The following is an 18,530-nucleotide window of genomic DNA, read 5'->3' as shown; positions in this document are numbered from 1 at the left end:
TCATGTAGTCGATCACTGAAATGTCCTGGTTTCTCAGCCTGCTCACTGTCTGTGTCCCCACTGCAGATAAGCCCCCTGACCCGTTTGCTGCTCCGTCCACAGTACCTGGAAAGTACCGGGCACACAGTAGGTGTGCAGTGCACGGGCCTGAGCTGGCCAATATATGAGAGATGTCGGGCTTCCCCAGAGGGGTATTATGTTGGGACTCAAAGCCCTTCAGTTTTGGTGAGCTCATGCACGTTCACGGCAGGGCCAGGACCTGGGTTTCTGTGTTCATTTCCTGGAAGAGAAACCCACCAGCCCAGGAAAAATGAACTGATGGAGGCAGACGGGGTTTCTGACTTGAAACCTACTGCTTAGCCTTAGGGGGAAGAAAAAAATTTAGATGTATCCTTATTGAATAAAGAACAGCACAATGCAAAAACAACTTAGAAGCTTTTATGTTCTTTCATGTTAAAAAAAAAAAAAAAAGGTTTTTTCTATTTCTGTTCCTAGAAGAGTACAGGATTTATAAGACGATGGTAATTAGAGAGTAAGGGACAAAGTAGCAAAGTCGTTTTTTTTTTTTGTTTGTTTGTTTGTTTAAGTTTCAGAACAATGAATAAACATATTTCCTTAGAAGTGAAGCAAGGTGTGCTTCCCCTGCTTTGGAGCTGACTGGATCAGATGGCCAATCCTGGCAGTGATTAATTTCCTGATTCTGAAGTTGTTTAGGGGCTCGGTTTGGAAATAGAGTTAGCCTGCCGCGAGTGTGAGCTATGCTTGCCTAATACCCTGCAGAAGAGGGGCGCCTGGGTGGCTCAGTCAGTTAAACGTCTGCCTTTGGCTCAGGTCATTATCCCAGGGTCCTGGGAGCGAGTTCGGCATTGGGCTCCCCGCTCAGTGGGGAGCCTGCTTCTCCCTCTCCCTCTGCCCCGCCCCTGCTCACGCCTGCACGTGTGCACACACTCTCTCTCACATTAAAAACAAACAAACAAACAAAAAACCCCACCCTGCAGGAGAAATGCACTGATGTGCTGGCAGGGGCTGGTGTCTGTGATTGGCTGAGCCTGGCTCCCTTCCCCAGGACTGACCTGCGAAAGCAGAGGTGCAGGTGGTGGTGGAGTCCGCTGGTGCCAGCTGGGAGAGCCGCTCCTCCCAGCTTCACCAGGACAGGGACCTGTTGGGTCACGTCCCCTGCTCAGAGAGGCTGACAGGTGGAGGTCCCATGGCTGGGAAAAAGAGGTGCCGGGGTGGCTGTGCTGTCTGATGGCAAAGCTGTGGCACTGCCAGTGGCCGTCCTTCTGCTCCCTTTGCGGCCTGAAGGCCTATGAGCTGAGCTTGCTCAGGCAAGTGTCCATCTTTCCCCCTCTGTCCACCCAAAGACAACTGGGCAGCCCTGGGGGCCACGGGAGCCCCTCCCAGCTCTGGGAGACATGGGGCTGCACAGACCTGCCAGGGATCACTTTCCCGTCCGTGCTCTCTCGCCCCCTCCAGCAGCAGTCCAAGGCGAGAAAGCCGCGCTCCAAAAGCAGAAGCAAGATAGACCTTTTGAGGAAGTGCATTGAAGACAAAATTCAGCTCTTCGAAGAACAGGCCCCTGAAGACCTGGTTGAAAAGGTCAGTCCTTCCGCTTTATCTGTTCTCATTGCCCACACAGGGCTGATGTCACCCCAGTCCCAGGGCGCACAGAGTCCGCCTGTGGGGGAGGGGTGTGTGCGCATCTCTGTCAGCACCGTGTTGTTCAGCGTCTCCTGCAGCTGGGACTCCCCACCCCGTGCCCCTCAGGCCTCTCCGGAGTCCTGTCTGCAGCCTCCTCCTGCACTTACCCACTCGCTGTCTGGATCATCCTGCAGGCTCCAAAGTGCTGCTGCCTCCGCAGACGTGGGGTCCCCACCTCGGTGCCCGACCCTGCGCTGAGGCGTGCACACGTGCTGTACTTGACGTTCCCGCATGCACGGCGCACGAGCCCGAAGTGCCGGCCGCGTTCTTCCTTCTCCTTGGATGGCCCTTGCTACCTTCCCTTACCTGGATAAATGAACCTTGTCCTTGGCAGTCTGGAGGTCCTCAAGTGTCCCCTCTCCCAAGAAGCCCACCTGGACCACCCAGTTCTTCCCGCTCGTTCCTCTGCTACACTGTCCTTCCTTATCCTAACATGCCCCACACCACGCATTCACCACACTGGGATTCTGAGCAGGCAGCAGTGTCCCAGGCACGGTGTGGAGCAACTCTGGGTGACAGCGGTGACAGACAGGCCTGGCCCTGCTCTCATGGGCTGCACATTCTGGCTAGGGGAGATGGACAGAAAGCACTCCTCAACAGTGGTCAGCACCTTTGGGAAATGACCGAGATGATGTGACAGTCACGGGACGGGGTTGAGATGAGGAACACAGATTGTAGGCTGCAGGGTCAGGTCAGGTCTCTCTGAAGGGGTGACACCATGTTACCGCTGTCCGAGTGCCTGCTGTGTCCCCCAGCGCTCAGCAGAGGGGTGGTTCCCCAGAGGAATGTGCTCCCTGCACAGACGTATCAAACCATCTTTCAGAGCTGCCATCTTGTTTCTACCTCCTGTCCCTGTTCTCCCCCTAGTGCTGTGTCCATTTAATGCAGGTGTATTTCTCAGAACCCAAAAGCATCAGGTGGCCAGGAGCCCTAGAGCCTGTGCAGGGCAAGGTCCAGGCCACAATGTCTCTGAATACAAGTAGCGCCCCCTCCCATCTGTGTTCCATGTAAAACTGAGAAGGAAGATGGGGACAGGGCAGGTAAAGGTGAACACATCCTTTTTCTCAAGACTACCACCGAAGATAGAAAGTAGTGTGAGAGCCAGATGGGCTCGCTGAGAGGCCCCAGGATGAAACACTCAACCACCTGATCACAGCCTTCTCTGGGGCTCCTGGGGGTGGCCTCCCTGGAGGAGAGAAGCGGAAGCACATCTCTAAGCAGAGCTGGGCCTGGTTGGCTCCGGGTGATGTGGTCCAGGTTCACTAAGGGGCAGCAGAGGAGAGAGGGGCCCCCAGCTACAGAGGAAGTAGCCCTCTGGGGGTTGGGTGGGGTTATTTCCTCCCACACCTGCTGGTCTGTAAGCCAAACCCCTCGACTCTAGGTGGATGTTGCTGGAGAAGAAAAGGTTGGGATTTGGGTTGGTGGAGAGAAAGGGTGGCCTGAGCCACGGCCAAGGACACAGTGTAGGCTCAGGGGCAGCCCGGAGAATCAGCAGCCCCATGAAAAGGCTGCTTTGCTGGAGTGCAGGGCTTCCCAATGGAGGAACAGCAGACCATCATAGAAGGATCTCTCATGCCAGGCTGAGAAGGCTAGCTGAATCCTACTGGGCCCATCCACTGAGGAGAGGGACAAGGTGAATGACCATGGGACTGTGAATGGTGACAGGTGACATCCTGTCCCGACAGTCCCCTGAGCCAGACTCAGCAGCCTGCTCTGCCCTGACCTCACCTCTGTTGTTCCCCTGGGAAGCGTGCATTTGTCCCAGGCACAAGCTGGACCCCTCATGTGGTCAGGAGGCCAGCCCTCTGCCCGGCTCTGGAGGACGCACTGGCATCGACAGGGCCATGTACATGTCATTGTCCTGTGCACTGATTTAAGAATTCGACTCCCCTCCTAAGGTGTAACAGCGCTTTATGGAGAACAGTGCTCAGTTACTTTGTTGGCTTTCGAGTGCCTGCGATTGCAGGTGCTTTGCTCAGTACTTCCTATCCACATCTGTATTAACTTATGTGTAAGAGGTACGCCAGGCAGTGGTGGCTCCAGGGCCTGAACCGAAAGCTTTCTGTCTGCTCCCCGCTGGCAGGCTGCCTCTGCGTCCAATGCCCCAGTCGGGATTGCCGGGGAATATTCTCACAGCGTGTGGTCGTCTCCCGTAGCCGTGCAGTGTGGGACAAACATGCGTTGGCTCCCGCATCAGTGAGGGCTGTGACAGTGATAGCCCACTAGTGACAGGGGTTTTGTGATGACCAGACAGGAAGGCGCTTTTTAGCTTTCAGTGGCTACAGTGCTAGTTTTGCTCAATGATGGAACAGCTTGGTGGGTTTGCGCCAGAACCCAGAGAAAGGCAGACAAGCGGCATTTGCCAGCTGTAACAATTTAATGACAGGCCATCCTCACAGTCGGCTGTCTCACTGTGGCAAGTGCCAATAGAGTACGCACTCTCAGCTCAACGGCTTTGATGCTCCTCCCAAAATTGATCGATTGCGTTGTCTTAGCATTTGAGCCACAATCGTTCAGACTTTTCATTTGCAGGGTAATTGTAGAAGGAAATGACAAGCCCTGGGTTGGCATGCCAGCGGCTGAGAGTGGTGTGATCGTGTTCCAGGCTGGGGAAGTTCCTCAGGGCTCGTGTAGCTGGAGAGAGGGACCGGGTCAGAGAGCCACTGCACAGCCTCAGTGTGGCTGGCTGTATGGTTCCCCGAAGGGACGTTGGCTTCAGTACTGGGGCTGCCAAGCATGCTGGAGGCACCTTATTTCCTTACAAGAATCTGCAACAGTGATCCCTGGAACCCTCCACCCTGGTTGATCTGTGCCTTTTCTGGACTCTGCCATCTGAAGAGGTTGGGAGAATTGCCCAAGGTCACACCATCAGTATTCACTAGAGCCGGGGATGGAGGGGGCACGTCTGCCTCCATCGACTATGCCCTTCTGTGACAAAGGAAAGGCTCAGCCTCCCAAGGTGGCTCTCCTGTGCCTTTTCCATGTCCCCTCGCGTTTCTTTGGCTTCTTCCCTTGCCCTTCTTGTCCTGCTCCTATCCTTTGGTCTCCTTCTACTTTGTCCTTTAGGGAAGGTTTCTTGGATAGCCTTCTCTGGGCCAGCCCCTGGTCTCGGTGTCTGCTGTTGAGATGTTCACAGCTTCAGATGGGTGACCACTTTGAGCATCAGCCACTTGGAGGTTTGCCTCCTGCTTTCAGATAGAAAATCCACTTGGCTGATTTGAGCTCCACATTGCATGAGTGGCTGTGTGACTGATTCAGGGAGACAGAAAGACAAGGGCACAGAAAGACAAGGGCAGGCTTCCTCCCTGACTTCTTTTTCCAAATAGCTAAGAGGCTAATGGAGTGAGGAGTCTGCTCTGGTCCCTGGCAGCTGCCTGAGGGGTTGGGGTGTGCCTGGGACACTCAGCCAGGGACAGCCCAGCTGTCTGATGGGCTCACTGTAAGCTCACAGATGCATCATTTTAAACCTACATGAGTCTGGAGGGCATATACGTTTTAGAATAAGTTATTCAAGTTCATAATTAAATTTCTGTTGTGATTGCATGAAATTTACAGGTTAATTTGACAATTGTCATCCCATCCTCCAAAAGGTGGAATGTTTTTTTTTTTTTTTTAAATTTGGAACAGTTGTTTCTATAAGTAGGGTGACCATAGATCTCAGTTTGTTTGGGTTGGTTCCAGCAACATTTCCTCCTTTTGCCTCTCAACTTGATGATAAACCATATGGTCCCCTTATACATAAGGTGTTTCTTTGTGATGATTCCTAGATATATTACAGGTTTGCATGCGGTTGTGAATGGTAGCCTATTTTCAATTATATTCTTGAGTTACTCAATTGTGGTGTAAAGAAGTGTTACTAACTTTTATTTATGTCTTTCCAGACTGCTTTATTCTGTGTCTGGAGCCAGACATCTGGGTCCAAGTCCTAGCTATGCCTCTTGCCAAATGTGTGACCTTGAACTTCTTAACTGTTCTGTGCCCTGGTGTCCTCATTCTTCAAGTGTGGGCCTGCCTTTTAGTGTTGTGAGGATTCTTCTGCTGGTTCTGCTGATTTTCTGCATGGTCAGTCATCCTGTCCACAAATAATTGCAATTTTGTCCCCTCTATTCCTAGCCACTACCTCATTTCTTTTTCTTATCACTGCTTCCATGTCCTTATCTGCTGGTTCCATCATCTCTCTCATTTCTGCTGATGGATTGTCCTGTGGATTGTGGATCCTATTTTCCAGCTTCTTTGTGTGCATGGTAATTTTTGATTGGATGCTAGGCATTGTAGGTTTTACATGCTGGGTCCCAGGTTTTATTGTGTTTTCTTTAATCGTGTTGAAGTTTTGACATGTAGTTAAGATGTTTGGGATTAGTTTTACCCTTTCAGGACATGCTTTTAAGTTTTGTTAGGTGAGATCGAGAGCTACCTTTAATTGAGGGCTAATGTATCCCTATTCTGAGGACTGTGCTTGTGTGCTTTTTTCACTCTGGCTCATGGGAACACTAGCTCTTTCCAGTTCTGTGTGAACTCTGGTATTCTCTCTGCCTGTGATTTTTGGTGTTTCGTTTCCTGGTCTGGTGTAGTTTTTGTTGTTGTTGTTGTTGTTGTTTTGTTTTTTTCCTTATTCAAGCATGTGCAGCACTTAGCCAAAGACTTGAGGACACCCCTCTAGGTCTTTGGAGTTCTCTCTCTCTTTCTCTTTCTCTATCTCTCTCTCTCTGCAGCAACTTCCTCTTTGGGACTGTGCTCCACAAATTCTAGACATAGTGGCCTCCCAAACTCTATTTTTTTTCCCCCTTAATGTGGTGCACTTTCTGGGCTTCCCATGGGTCCACATCCAAGCAGCAAGCTGGGGTGGCTATAGGGTCCCCTTGTCTATTTCCTTCTTGGGTCACCCATTCCTGTGCTGCCTCTTGTCCAGTATCTGGAAACTTTTGCACCATGTACCACTGTACCTGGGTTTTGGTGGTGGGAGAGTAAATCTGCTCCCAGTTCTTCCATCATGACCAGAAGTAGAAATTTTTGACCTATCCCTTTGACATTGATTTTGAAGTTTAACCTGTCCTTTTAAAAATTTTTTTCAGTTACTCCTTTCTAATTTTGTTCTGTTTTAGAGAATAAATTATATATGATAATGATGTTTGGGAATTTATTGTGGCTTACCTGTGGTTTTATACCAGTTCTGTTTTGAAAGATATTTGATTTGTCCTCAGAAAGTTTGTTTTCTGTTAGGTATGGAGAAGAGAGGCCTCAGAGGCAGGTAGGAGCTAGAGCATGGGAGACTTGGAGGTAGACAAAGGAGCTCAGCCTTTGAGGCAAAATTGGTAAGATTTAGGCACTTCTCAGAGAATTTTTGGGGTGATATATTCATTTTTAGTTCTGTAAGGAGGTCTGTATTGGCCAGTCTTCTTTTCCTGACCTTTGCTCTCTTTGGCTGTAGGGGATGTGGGTCTTGTCTTAGTCTGCTGAGATAGAAGCTAAGGTTGTAGACCCCACTCTCCACTAAGAAATGGCTTGATTTCTATGAACTGAAGGGCCCTGCGGCCAGACACCTCAACAAGACAAAGCATCCAATGCAGGCTTTGTGGCCAGAGTTGACCTGCAAGGGTCAGTCATGTCAATCCCACTACCCTCTCCTGGAGGGCACCCAAGGAGGGCTTCTTAGAAGCAGGTACCTGATTGATGAAGGGACATTCTGGCTTCTTCCCTGACCTCCAGGTGACTCTCACCAGCTTGGGAGACTTGATCAGATTTCTAGGACTGGAGGGCTGCAGCTCAAAATGGTGCCTGGCCAAGGTCAATGCCTTGACCAGGGCTGGGAATGTACCTCTTCCTCCTGCTCCAATGCCTAGGCCAATCCACAAAGCAGAGTAAATCCATGGTTCACATTATGGGGCTAATTTTTTTTTATTTTTCAACTAGTAGAAATAGTTCTATCTGTCTGTCTGTCTACATGTGCTATCTCTCTCTCTCTCTCTCTCACCTGTCTCTGCTTTTTACCTCGTACTAAAACTTGAAGACCTTCCATATTAGTACTTAAGAGTTTCCTGGTGGCTTTTTATAGCAGCATGACATCTCATAACATGTGTGACCCTTAAATGATGTAGCCAGCCCTCAACTAATAGACATTTAGGTTCTTTTCAATCCCTTGATATCTCACACCAAACTTGGATCCTCTTCATAGATCCTACTTCACTCTGTAGTGAGACAGGTGGTGCAGTAGCAACTACTTCTATTTCACAGATGAGGATATTGAGACTCAGAAAGGTGGAGAGACTTGTCCAAGGTCACATTGCTAGCAGGTGGGAGAGTGGAGCCTCTAGAAGCCCATCCCTGTGTCACATTAGCAGATCTGAGTTGAGGGATCCAGAAATGAAGGGAATGCTTCAGCTAATTCTTTGATATGCTCTGCTGCTGTTTTTGCACACAGTGTATATAAATTTCTCATAAATATTCTTTAGGAACATTTAAATATGAATGCGAAAATGACATGATTGTATTACCAGCTGACTGGTCATTTCTGATGTTATTTTAATGATGTTGTCCTCTGTCCAGGTGGCATGTCTGCCACTATACCCCTTCACCCATTCATTATTTATTCACTATTTCCAGGTTTCATGACACGCCGTGCGTACACAGTTCATTAGCGTTCCTTTCATTCGGGAGTGGAACTCCCGCACTGCAATCGACCGTGCATGCTATTGTGTTCCTGCAGCTGCCGCAGCAATTATGCAAAGGTGGCTGGCACTTCTGTCAGGAACAGCTCTCCAAATTTCAGAAGTGACTAGAGTTTAAGCATGAGAATAATGTGCTCATTTTCTGATGACCTGACAGGAGAGAATACTGATGGCACAGGTTCTTCTAAAGATTAGAGGAGAAAGTGCATTGATAGGGAAGGTATTTTAGGAAGCGGAGAGAAAAATCTCTCCATCCACAAAGGCCAGATGCTTTTGCCTCTGTTTTAGCCAGTGTCTGTCAAAGTCATCTCCTGAAGCATTGTTTTAAGGGAAGTTTCGTAGTTTCCCATCATTCCCAGACAGAATCCAGGTTCCTGAGTGTGGCATTCAGGGTCTCACTATTAATCTTCATCTTAGCTTTCTGATCTGTCCTACTTCTACCTTTCATACACCAAAAGGTTACCACAGTTCTCTTTTAATTTAATGGTTTGAATGTAGTAACTTCTTTTTTATATTGTCTGTTTTTAAAAGGTTACTCTTCATTTTTATAAAACTTGGGCATGTGTTCTTTTAGAATCAAATAATTCTACAAGGTTTGTGCTAAAAAAAAGGAGCAACTTCCTATAAAAAACCACATATATATATGTATATATATATACATATATATGTATATATATACATTTTCAAATCCTCAGAGGTAATGATTTCTAATTTTTTAGCTAGATATTTTGGCACTTACCTCCATATTTCCAAATAACATGCTTGTCTTGCTATTTCTTAATGTCTTTACTTTGGGTATTATCTAGTCATGTTTCTTTATGGAAATAAGATTCAGCTATCTTTCTTCTTTCAACCTGCAACACATATGAGCCTTTTCTGTTTTCCTCAGTATATAAAATGTATATCTCAGATTTCTATTTAGATGTTATTTACATATGAGCCATATAAAACTGAGATTCATTTTTCTTTTCTGTATAACTTTTTGTTTTTCCTGGAGTTAATGCTGCCTTTTTGGTTCCTTTTTTGGTCACTTTTCTATGTACTTATCATTAATTCAATACATGTTTTGAGAGTTGACCAAATATCCTCTCAGGACCACCACATAAGTCATGCCTTTTATTAATTTCATCATCTTTAGGACATCTCTCTCTGTACATCTGCTGTGCCTCAATTGGGACGTTGTACTTTATACCTTATATGCAGCTGCCATCTTGGCGTTATGCTATGAAATCCCTTCATCCTTCTCTTTCTTGATTTGTTCCTTGTTTTAATGAAACGCATCTTATGTTATTTCCTTAAGAAAAGGCATGTTGGAGATTTAATATTTTGAAATTTTGTAAGACTGAAAATGTTTTCATTCTGCTCCTATTGTTGATAGGTAGTTTTATCAATTTTGGAATTTCAGAAAATTTTCTGGAGTTACATTGATTATGAACTCCTCTAATCTCTGTTTCTAGATCACTAATTAATCAGATATTGGACCTCTTATCTGCTAGTTTTCATTTTTTTTTCTCATTATTTTCCTTCTTTTTTTGTTTTGTTTTGTTTTACTTTCTGGGGAATATCCTAAGTTTTACCTTACAAACCTTTAATTGAATTTTTCATTTATGTTTTATTTACTAATTTAAGAAGAGCTTCTTTTCCTCTCTGAAAGCTCTCTTCTTAAGGAAATGATATTCTTTTAATTTTTAAGGCTACTACAACTTTTTGTATCCTGAGAACATTGTTTTTTGAAGAAAATTTTAACTTCTGCATATTTACTGTTACCTCTGTATCCATTAGAGGCTTTCCCCAGGTGTGATCATCCTTGGTCTGCCCATATTTAAGAGTGAAGCACTCAAAAGCTCCTTGGAAGCTCTGATCCTATAAGCAGGGCCTGTGGACTGTGACCTTCACCCTGGTGTGACTGGGCTAGACCATTTACTTGGGGGAACCCCAGTGTTAGGATCTTTCTCTAAGGCTGGTCAGAGTCTCCAGAGAAGACCATTCTCCTTCCTACATGGTAAAGGCCTGTTTGAAGAACCAAACAGAGGAAGATAACTGAGATTTTAGTAGTCTGGATGTGAAGTTTCAATTGAGTCCTCTCAATTGATAACTGAGGAAGATAACTGAGATAACTGAAGATAACTGAGATTTTAGTAGTCTGGATGTGAAGTTTCAACTGAGTCCTCTGCTTTCTATATGGAGCTTGGTTTCTCCAAGTTCAGAGACTCTTCTGAAGATTAAATCTTCAGATGTCACAGGGTGGAGTTTGGGGGACGAGAGTTCTGGAGGCTCCACCTCTCCTCTTGTTTAGCTTCAACTTTTACCCCCAACTTCCAATGGTGCCCGAGTTCTGTGATACTTTGCAGGATCCTACAGTACAAATTATGTTACTTCTTTGCCAACCTCATTTCTGGCTTAGAATTTAGTTTTGGGGGATCAGTTGAGTCCTTTGCTACTCAGTCATCCCCTTTCCAGCTTTCAAAATTTTGTGGCTACTGTCTCTTCTCTCATTTTTCCCACCTTTCCATTCTACCTTGAAGAAAACAGTAGATGCATGTTACAAATCTACCATCTTCTGCCAGGAAGCTCGGTTGTTAATATTTTTCTACATTGTGCATGTATTTCTTTTCAGAGAGAGAGTGTGAGAGCTGGGGTGGGGGGATGCAGAGGGAGAAGAAGACTCCCCACTTAGTGCAGAGCGCAACACGGGTCTCCATCCCAGGACCCTGAGATCATGACCTGGGCTGTAATCAAGAGTTGGACTCTTAACCTTACTGAGACACCCAGGCGTCCCATGCATGTGTTTTTATAATTAAAAGTGGAGAAACTTCTTTAAAGGAGGAAAGAAAATCCCCTGCATCCCAAGGGACTCAATTTAACTAATTATAATAATGATAATAAAAATAATATTAATGGCATAATATGACAGTTACCATTTATTAGGGGCTCATTAGGTATCAGAACATATAATGGGCATTATCCCCTGTTCTTTTATTATCTCTTTTTCACAGATAAAATTGAGACTCAGAGAGGTTAAACAAACTGTTGAGGTCACATAACTAGTTAAATGGTAAGTTTATAAGTAAGAGATAGCAAATCAACCATAAACCAACCAAACAAAACTATACTGACAAGGTTAAGGCAGTACTCTTGATTTGTTTGAGATTTTGGCACTGTGATTATCTAGCTGATGGGTGGGTTGTTGTGTCTTTCCCGTCTTAGAAATCAATTTTCCTTCTCTATATGTAAGCAGTACTAATGTTTATTTAGCAGTGTGGCATTTTATTTAGTAAGTATTAACACCCCTTTACTGAGTCTACTCCCTTCCTGATGCAAGATGGAGGAGAGAATTTTCAATTTTGAACACATCCTGCAAAGCATGGATGAAACTGATCTGGGTGTCCCAGGACCAGCCATTAGGATAAATGGGCACGCTCCTAGATAAAGAGCATTTCATCAGCCCGCCTCTTCAGCCTTTGATCATGAGATTCTTGTGTGCACTCGCTCTCCACATGTGACTTGGCTAGCGACCTCCTGGCCACACTCCATGTTTTGCTCCCTTTTCTCCAAGGTGGGCGTTATCTGACTGGTGGGATTAAAGAGGGCACTGGGCGTGTTCGGTGTGCTCCCTCAGCTCTCCTCCAAAGCCAGGGAGCCTGCAGGGGGCCCCCATTCTCTGTCCATCTTGGGCCGCACTCAGTGGCGGGGAGTGGGGTGTGTGTGTGTGTTCATCTGGACAGGCTCAACCCCGCGGGGGCCGCGTTCTCTAATGTAGATCTCATCACTGTTAAAGCTGACATTTGGCTTCTGCCTGGCTCACCTGTGCTTCTGTTTGTTCCCAAACCTGGGCAGGGAGGCTGTGGTGTCTTGAACTCCTTCAGTGCCAGTAATTTTCTGCTGGCTGACAGGGGTTGATTTTAATTTGCATTCAAAACACATCACGAAACCTAGAAGAAACTACTCTTTTGAAATGCACCGGGAGGTGAGTCAGAGAGAGGAGTAAGGCAGTGGTTGGAACTTCCCATTTAAAAAGAAAAAGAGTATTTAGCAGCATATTATTTTGAAAATGAATTTTTATTACTGTAGATAGCTTGAATATTTAATGAAGTTTGTCACAGAAATGCAAATCTGTACCCCTTCCCAGGGCTCTTTTTAGACAAGGATGGAAGCCCTCGCTAGAGGCATGTTCTTACTGTGCCAGAATTAAAAAATTAAACTTTCCAAAGAAGAGGAAGAAAGGATTTTGGAGAACTTTCTTATCGTAATTTTACTGTCCACATGATTCTTACAATATATAGGAAAGGCTTTGTGCTTGTCCCCATGTTTCTGGTATGAACTTGTGGAAATGAATCTGGAGATCCTCTCGTGGCCACCTTGCTCTGTCCTGCACCCCTGCAGGGGACTCACTTTACAGGCTATCTGGGCCACCACCCACCCAGCAGTGGGGAGGATGGAGACCCCACGGAGGTGACTTGGAAATCTGAGCTCATGGCGTGATAAGAGGACCGTTCACCCCTTTCTTGGCCACCTGCCTGTCATTTGTGTTTTTCTTCTTGAAGGACTTCCCCTGGGTTTGCCATCACCTTTCCTGTTGCCTTAGGGTCTACAAAGATGTCACAACTTACCAGACAATAGCCTTCAAATATGTGCAGGTTTTGTATGACAAAAAAGCTTTTTGTAAAATCTCGTGTGTTAGGAGGTATTATTATTCCCATTTTACAGATGAGAAAATATAGGCAGCTCAGTGAAATTGCCCAAGGTCACGAGCTAGCATGTGACAGAGTCAGAGCCTGCTTCCGTCCTCAGTGATGAGCTCCTTCAGGGTCAGATCCATGTCTCATGCATCTTCGCCTCTTCTCTACCCCCACCCCATCCCCTCGGTGCATCAAATCTTCCTATAAATTATACATATATAGTGCTCATGAATTATTTCTTGGACTGATGAATGAAGCATAAATATACTCTTTTTGTAACCTCGGGGTGAGAAAGCTGCTGTGGGCAAAAGGTGTTTGCAGAAAGACTGCTAAGATCCGGGAAGCCCTTTAGAGGCTTATGTCCCCATGTCCCCATGAGGGAACCATCAGACACGCTCTTGGGGTCCCACTGTCACGAGGCTTTGCCCAGTCTTGGAAGGACATGGGGCCACCACTGGAGGGGTGTGAATGCCCTTCTGCAAGGCCGACCCGGGAGACTCAGGTGTGACCCACGGTTACTATGGAAACCCATCGGTGGGCAGGGGGCTGTCACCTTGTTCTCCAAGCTAGGGAAAGACTGGGGTCTAATAGCATCCTTTCAAGAATAAGGCTTCTTGTTCCCATTCAAGCAGGGAAAGGAGCCTCCGTCGCCCAGAGCAACTGGGCTCTTCTGCCAAAGCTCTCGGCGTTGCTGCCTCTGGTCCCTGCTCTTTGTGGTTTTTTCCGTGAACCAGATACGCAGGTGCCCCTGCCTTGTGTCTTTGCAGACCCTACATGCCATATGGATCTCTTCTGTGTTCCCTGAAGCTTGTTGAAGGCACTGTCTCTCCAGAAAGTGCTTGTAGGTCCCCCTCCCCACCACCAGCCAACAAGCCATCTGTGTGTTTCTTTGGAGCCTTTCTTCCCTCTTCTCCCCATTAGAGTTTTTCCTGAAGGTCAGGCTGTAGAGATGAAATCTGAGCTTTTCAAACTGGGACTTGCATTCCTCTGAGGGTCACAACAGATGGACAGAGGAAGGCTGTGCCCCTTCGGGATGCACAGGGTCTTCGTCCTCTGCAACCTCTACTTCCTGTAAATATTCTTCTGTATGTCAGCCACTTCCAAACCTCTGACGATCAACAGAGGATTAAAAACAGGCCACATGGTACACCTGGATGGCTCAGTTGGTTCAACGTCTGCTTTGGGCTCAGGTCTTAATCTCAGTGTTCCAGGATCAAGTCCCACATCAGGCTCCCCAATCAGCTGGGAGTCTGCTTCTCCCTCTGCCCTTCCTCATGCACCCTCTCTCTCTGTCTCAAATAAATAAATAAAATCTTAAAAATAAATAAAAATAGGTTACATGGAAGAAAACAAAATTCCACAAACTTTTTCAATATTTCTTATGGGGGTAATAGATATATGTGACGTTGACCGTCTTCACTGCTTTTGCCTATATGGTACGGTGGCATGAAGCACATTCATGCTGTGGGGCAGCCACTTCCACCCCATCTCCAAAACTTTCATCTTCCCAAACCGAAGCTCTATCTTTATGAAACACTCACTCCCCATGTCTGTGTCCCCCGACCCTCTCCCCTGACCCACTGTCTAGTTTGTGGGCATCTGACCACACGGGGTACCTCACATAAGGGGAATCCTGCAGTGTCTGTCCTTCTGTCACCGGCGTCCTTCACAGAGAGCATTGTGTCCTCAAGGTCCGTCTGTGTGGTAGCCCATGTCAGAACCTTCCCTGTTGAAGGCTATGTAATATTCCCTTGTCCAGAGAGACCACACTGTGGTTCACTCCTGTCGATGGACACTTGGGTTGCTTTTACCTTTGGTTTTGTGATTGAAGTTCCACATGCTTCCGAAGATTAAGTGAAAGGCTTCCCCAAGATATGTGCTGCTCTTTGGCTGGTGGTTTATTGAGTTCCCTGTAGGGGGAGGGGGTGCATAGCTATAGGACCTGCCTTTAGGGGCTCAGGCAGTGGCATCTGAGAAGGATTAGACCCTATTGTTCACGTGGCAAGTTTTCTGGAGAAAGTATGAGAGGTGGTGATCACAGAGCAAAAACACAGATGACAGAATGGTTGTGTGACCGAGAGGATTGGAAGGATTCCCTCCTCTGGAATTCATGGAGCCCCTTGAGTGCAGGGCCCTTGCCCAGAGAGGCTCATGGCTGGCGGGGTCAACAGTGTGGTGAAGGCTGGCCCAGGAGAAGAGCCCGGAAGGAAGGGAAGTTGGAGAAGTGAGTGACAAACACATGCCCAGTCAGGGTGATTCAAAGAGAGTGGCTGGAACCAGTGTCCTGGAACCAGGACAGATAGGAGACCCTCAGGAAGACAGGGATGCATGGCATTTCAACCACAGTGGGGAGCCCTGTCAGTAGGCCCACAAGCATGGTGAGTTGGCCGGCCCAGAATGGCCTGGAAGGGCAGACTCCCAGGGGCACACATGGGGGTGACAGAGGAACAGACCAGACTTTCAAGGCACGCCTCAGCTGGTTTGGGAGTCCGTGTTAGAAAGGTTGAACTTACATCATCTGGGTGGGGAACCTTGAAGGATTTCCCACTGGGTAGCCAGCCACACAGTCCCCTGTACCTTCCAGAGTGAGAAAGGAGGCATGAATGCCAGACTCCAGAAGCCCCGGAGAGGGTTTGTAAGCAGAGAAGTCCTGTGGTCCTAACTGACACCCTGCCGTTCCTAGGGCTGTGAGTAGTGGAGGCCTTCCCAAGTCCTGAGTGAATGACTACCGGAGCACAGCCTAGCAGGAGGCCATTGCCTCGAGACCTCTCCCCGCAGCCCGCCCCCCACTTACCTGCCTGGCTTCTGGCTTACCCTCCCCAGGTCCGTGGAGAACTTCTCCGGGAGCGTGTGCAGCAGCTGGAGGCCCAGGAGGCCCACTTTGCCGAGTCCCTTGTCTCCCTGCAGTTCCAGAAGGCGGCCAGGATGGCCACCACCCTGTGGGCGTACACCGCCCTCCTGAGCATCCAGGACCTTCTCCTGGAGGAGCTGAGCGCGTCGGAGACCCTGACGAAGTTGGCCTGTGAGCAGATCCTGGGGTCCCACAGCCCGGTGAGTGCGGGGCTTGGGGCTGGGGAAGGAAGAGGAATGGAGCCTGCGTCGCATCTCTGGGTTCCTGGGTTTATCCTCCTACGCTCTCCAGTGTCAGGTGGGACCTGTCCTGCTCCGTCTAAACTGCAGGGTTGCAGGGAGGACTGAGTGAGGTGACTTCTAGCTCAAGCCTGCTGGATTTCATTGCCCCCAAGAAGGAAATCTTTTGAATTTTAACATTTTGAACATTGCTGAGACTGGGGCACATCTTAAATCAACAACCCCAGGACAGTCCTTCTTAGAGCTGTAAAAACAGCATGGCTTTCTGTTAGTGGTGCCTTAGATATGGTGAAATACTGAATTGCTGTTTATCTTTATCATTACCTTTATTACTATTCTTCCTACACACTGCATTTTTTTTGTCAAGGTATGAGAGCTCTAGTCCTAAAACAAAAGCGATGGTATCAACTCTTTGAGGACTAATCTTAGGTCCTCGATGAGTTGATTGTAGAATTTCGTATGTTATTATAATTCCTTTAGAGAAGAAAGGAACCCACGCTTACTGGGTGCCAAGTGCATACAGGCAAGCACGAACAGGCTGTGATCGGAAACTCTCTCGTGTAAGCATTAATCAGTCTTTTTTTTTTTAAAGATTTTATTTATTTACTGGACAGAGAGATCACAAGTAGACAGAGAGGCAGGCAGAGAGAGAGGAGGAAGCTGGCTCCCTGCTGAGCAGAGAGCCTGATGCAGGGCTCAATCCCAGCACCCTGGGATCATGACCCGAGCCGAAGGCAGAGGCTTAACCCGCTGAGCCACCCAGGCACTCCAGCATTAATCATTCTTTTTTTTTAAATTTATTTTTTATTTATTTTCAGCATAACAGTATTCATTGTTTTTGCACCACACCCAGTGCTCCATGCAATCCGTGCCCTCTCTAATACCCACCACCTGGTTCCCCCAACCTCCCACCCCCCCCACCACTTCAAACCCCTCAGATTGTTTTTCAGAGTCCATAGTCTCTCATGATTTATCTCCCCTTCCAATTTCCCCCAACTCCCTTCTCCTAACTCCCCATGTCCTCCATGCTATTTGTTATGCTCCACAAATAAGTGAAACCATATGATAATTGACTCTCTCTGCTTGACTTATTTCACTCAGCATAATCTCTTCCAGTCCCGTCCATGTTGCTACAAAAGTTGGGTACTCATCTTTTCTGATGGAGGCATAATACTCCATAGTGTATATGGACCACATCTTCCTCATTCATTCATCCATTGAAGGGCATCTTGGTTCTTTCCACAGTTTGGTGACTGCGGCCATTGATGCTATAAACATTGGGGTACAGATGGCCCTTCTTTTCACTACATCTGTATCTTTGGGGTAAATACCCAGGAGTGCAATTGCGGGGTCATAGGGAAGCTCTATTTTTAATTTCTTGAGGAATCTCCACACTGTTCTCCAAAGAGGCTGCACCCAACTTGCATTCCCACCAACAGTGTAAGAGGGTTCCCCTTTCTCCAAATCCTCTCCAACACATGTTGTTTCCTGTCTTGCTAATTTTGGCCATTCTAACTTGTGTAAGGTGATATCACAATGTAGTTTTAATTTGAATCTCTCTGATGGCTAGTGATGATGAACATTTTTTCACGTGTCTGATAGCCATTAATCACATGTCTCAAAATGACCCTTTAAGCACGACTGATTGTAAGTGGCGATCTTATGCTGCTCTACTTTTATGCTCTCTGTCACTCATTATAGTACTTAATTATAGAGCTGGGTTGTGATGTGGGTACTGCTCGGATGTTTAGTTCTCGGGGAGAGAAATTGAGATCCATGCAGGTGACCCGTCAGGTTCTTTGTGATGTCCACGAGGCTGATAAATGCCAGGGGCAGAATGTAGTCTGCTTCTGACTTCAGCCCACAAGGTCACGCTCATGGCCTCTCCCCATTGATCTTGCCAGTGGGGGTTCCTGTCTTACCTTTTTGAAAGCCATGAAGAGTCCTGAATTGTTTTTTCCATAGACATTATGCACCCCACATTAGGTCAGATGTTCCTTAAGGAAAGAAAGAAGTGGAAATGTTGGCATTCCCGCTCAAAACATTCAGATGCTGGAAAAATAACAATAAACCTACATCTTAATGTTTTGTGAGTTCACAAGAGAATGTGGAAAATTCCCAGAGGCCAAGGATATCCCAGGGAAAGCAAATCCAAAGACTAAGATCTTGGGGCAAAGACTGAAATCTGCAACCCAGGGATTTGGGGTTCATTTGGGGGAAAAGGAGATATGGTTTAGGGTGTCCTGAGGAAGTAGAACACCCAGTGAGGGGGTGAGAGGAGAAAGCCACCTGCTGTCAAAGGAGTCACCCTGGATAGGGAAATCTGTTCTTTTCCGGCCCTGTTCCAGAGGGCTGGGGGGAGTGGCGAGGGGAGTCTCCTCTGTGAATTTTTTCT

The 18,530-nt window shown here is 47.1% G+C and overlaps 1 protein-coding gene across 1 annotated transcript in view; it reads left to right on the top strand.

Annotated features, from left to right (window-relative positions):
• Window positions 1-18,530, top strand: part of EVC2 (EvC ciliary complex subunit 2) — a 119,208-nt gene that overhangs the window by 84,227 nt on the left and 16,451 nt on the right. The window contains exons 16-17 of the mRNA XM_082727465.1: window positions 1,477-1,599; window positions 15,869-16,096. Coding sequence (XP_082583591.1) covers window positions 1,477-1,599; window positions 15,869-16,096 — 351 coding nt within the window. The remainder of the gene's footprint in view (window positions 1-1,476; window positions 1,600-15,868; window positions 16,097-18,530) is intronic.

This window comes from Mustela nivalis (assembly GCF_964662115.1).
Source record: "Mustela nivalis genome assembly, chromosome: 4".
NCBI classification, from domain to species: Eukaryota; Metazoa; Chordata; class Mammalia; order Carnivora; family Mustelidae; genus Mustela; species Mustela nivalis.
Note: the sequence above shows the minus strand (reverse complement) of the source record. Positions and strands in the feature narration are given on the sequence as shown.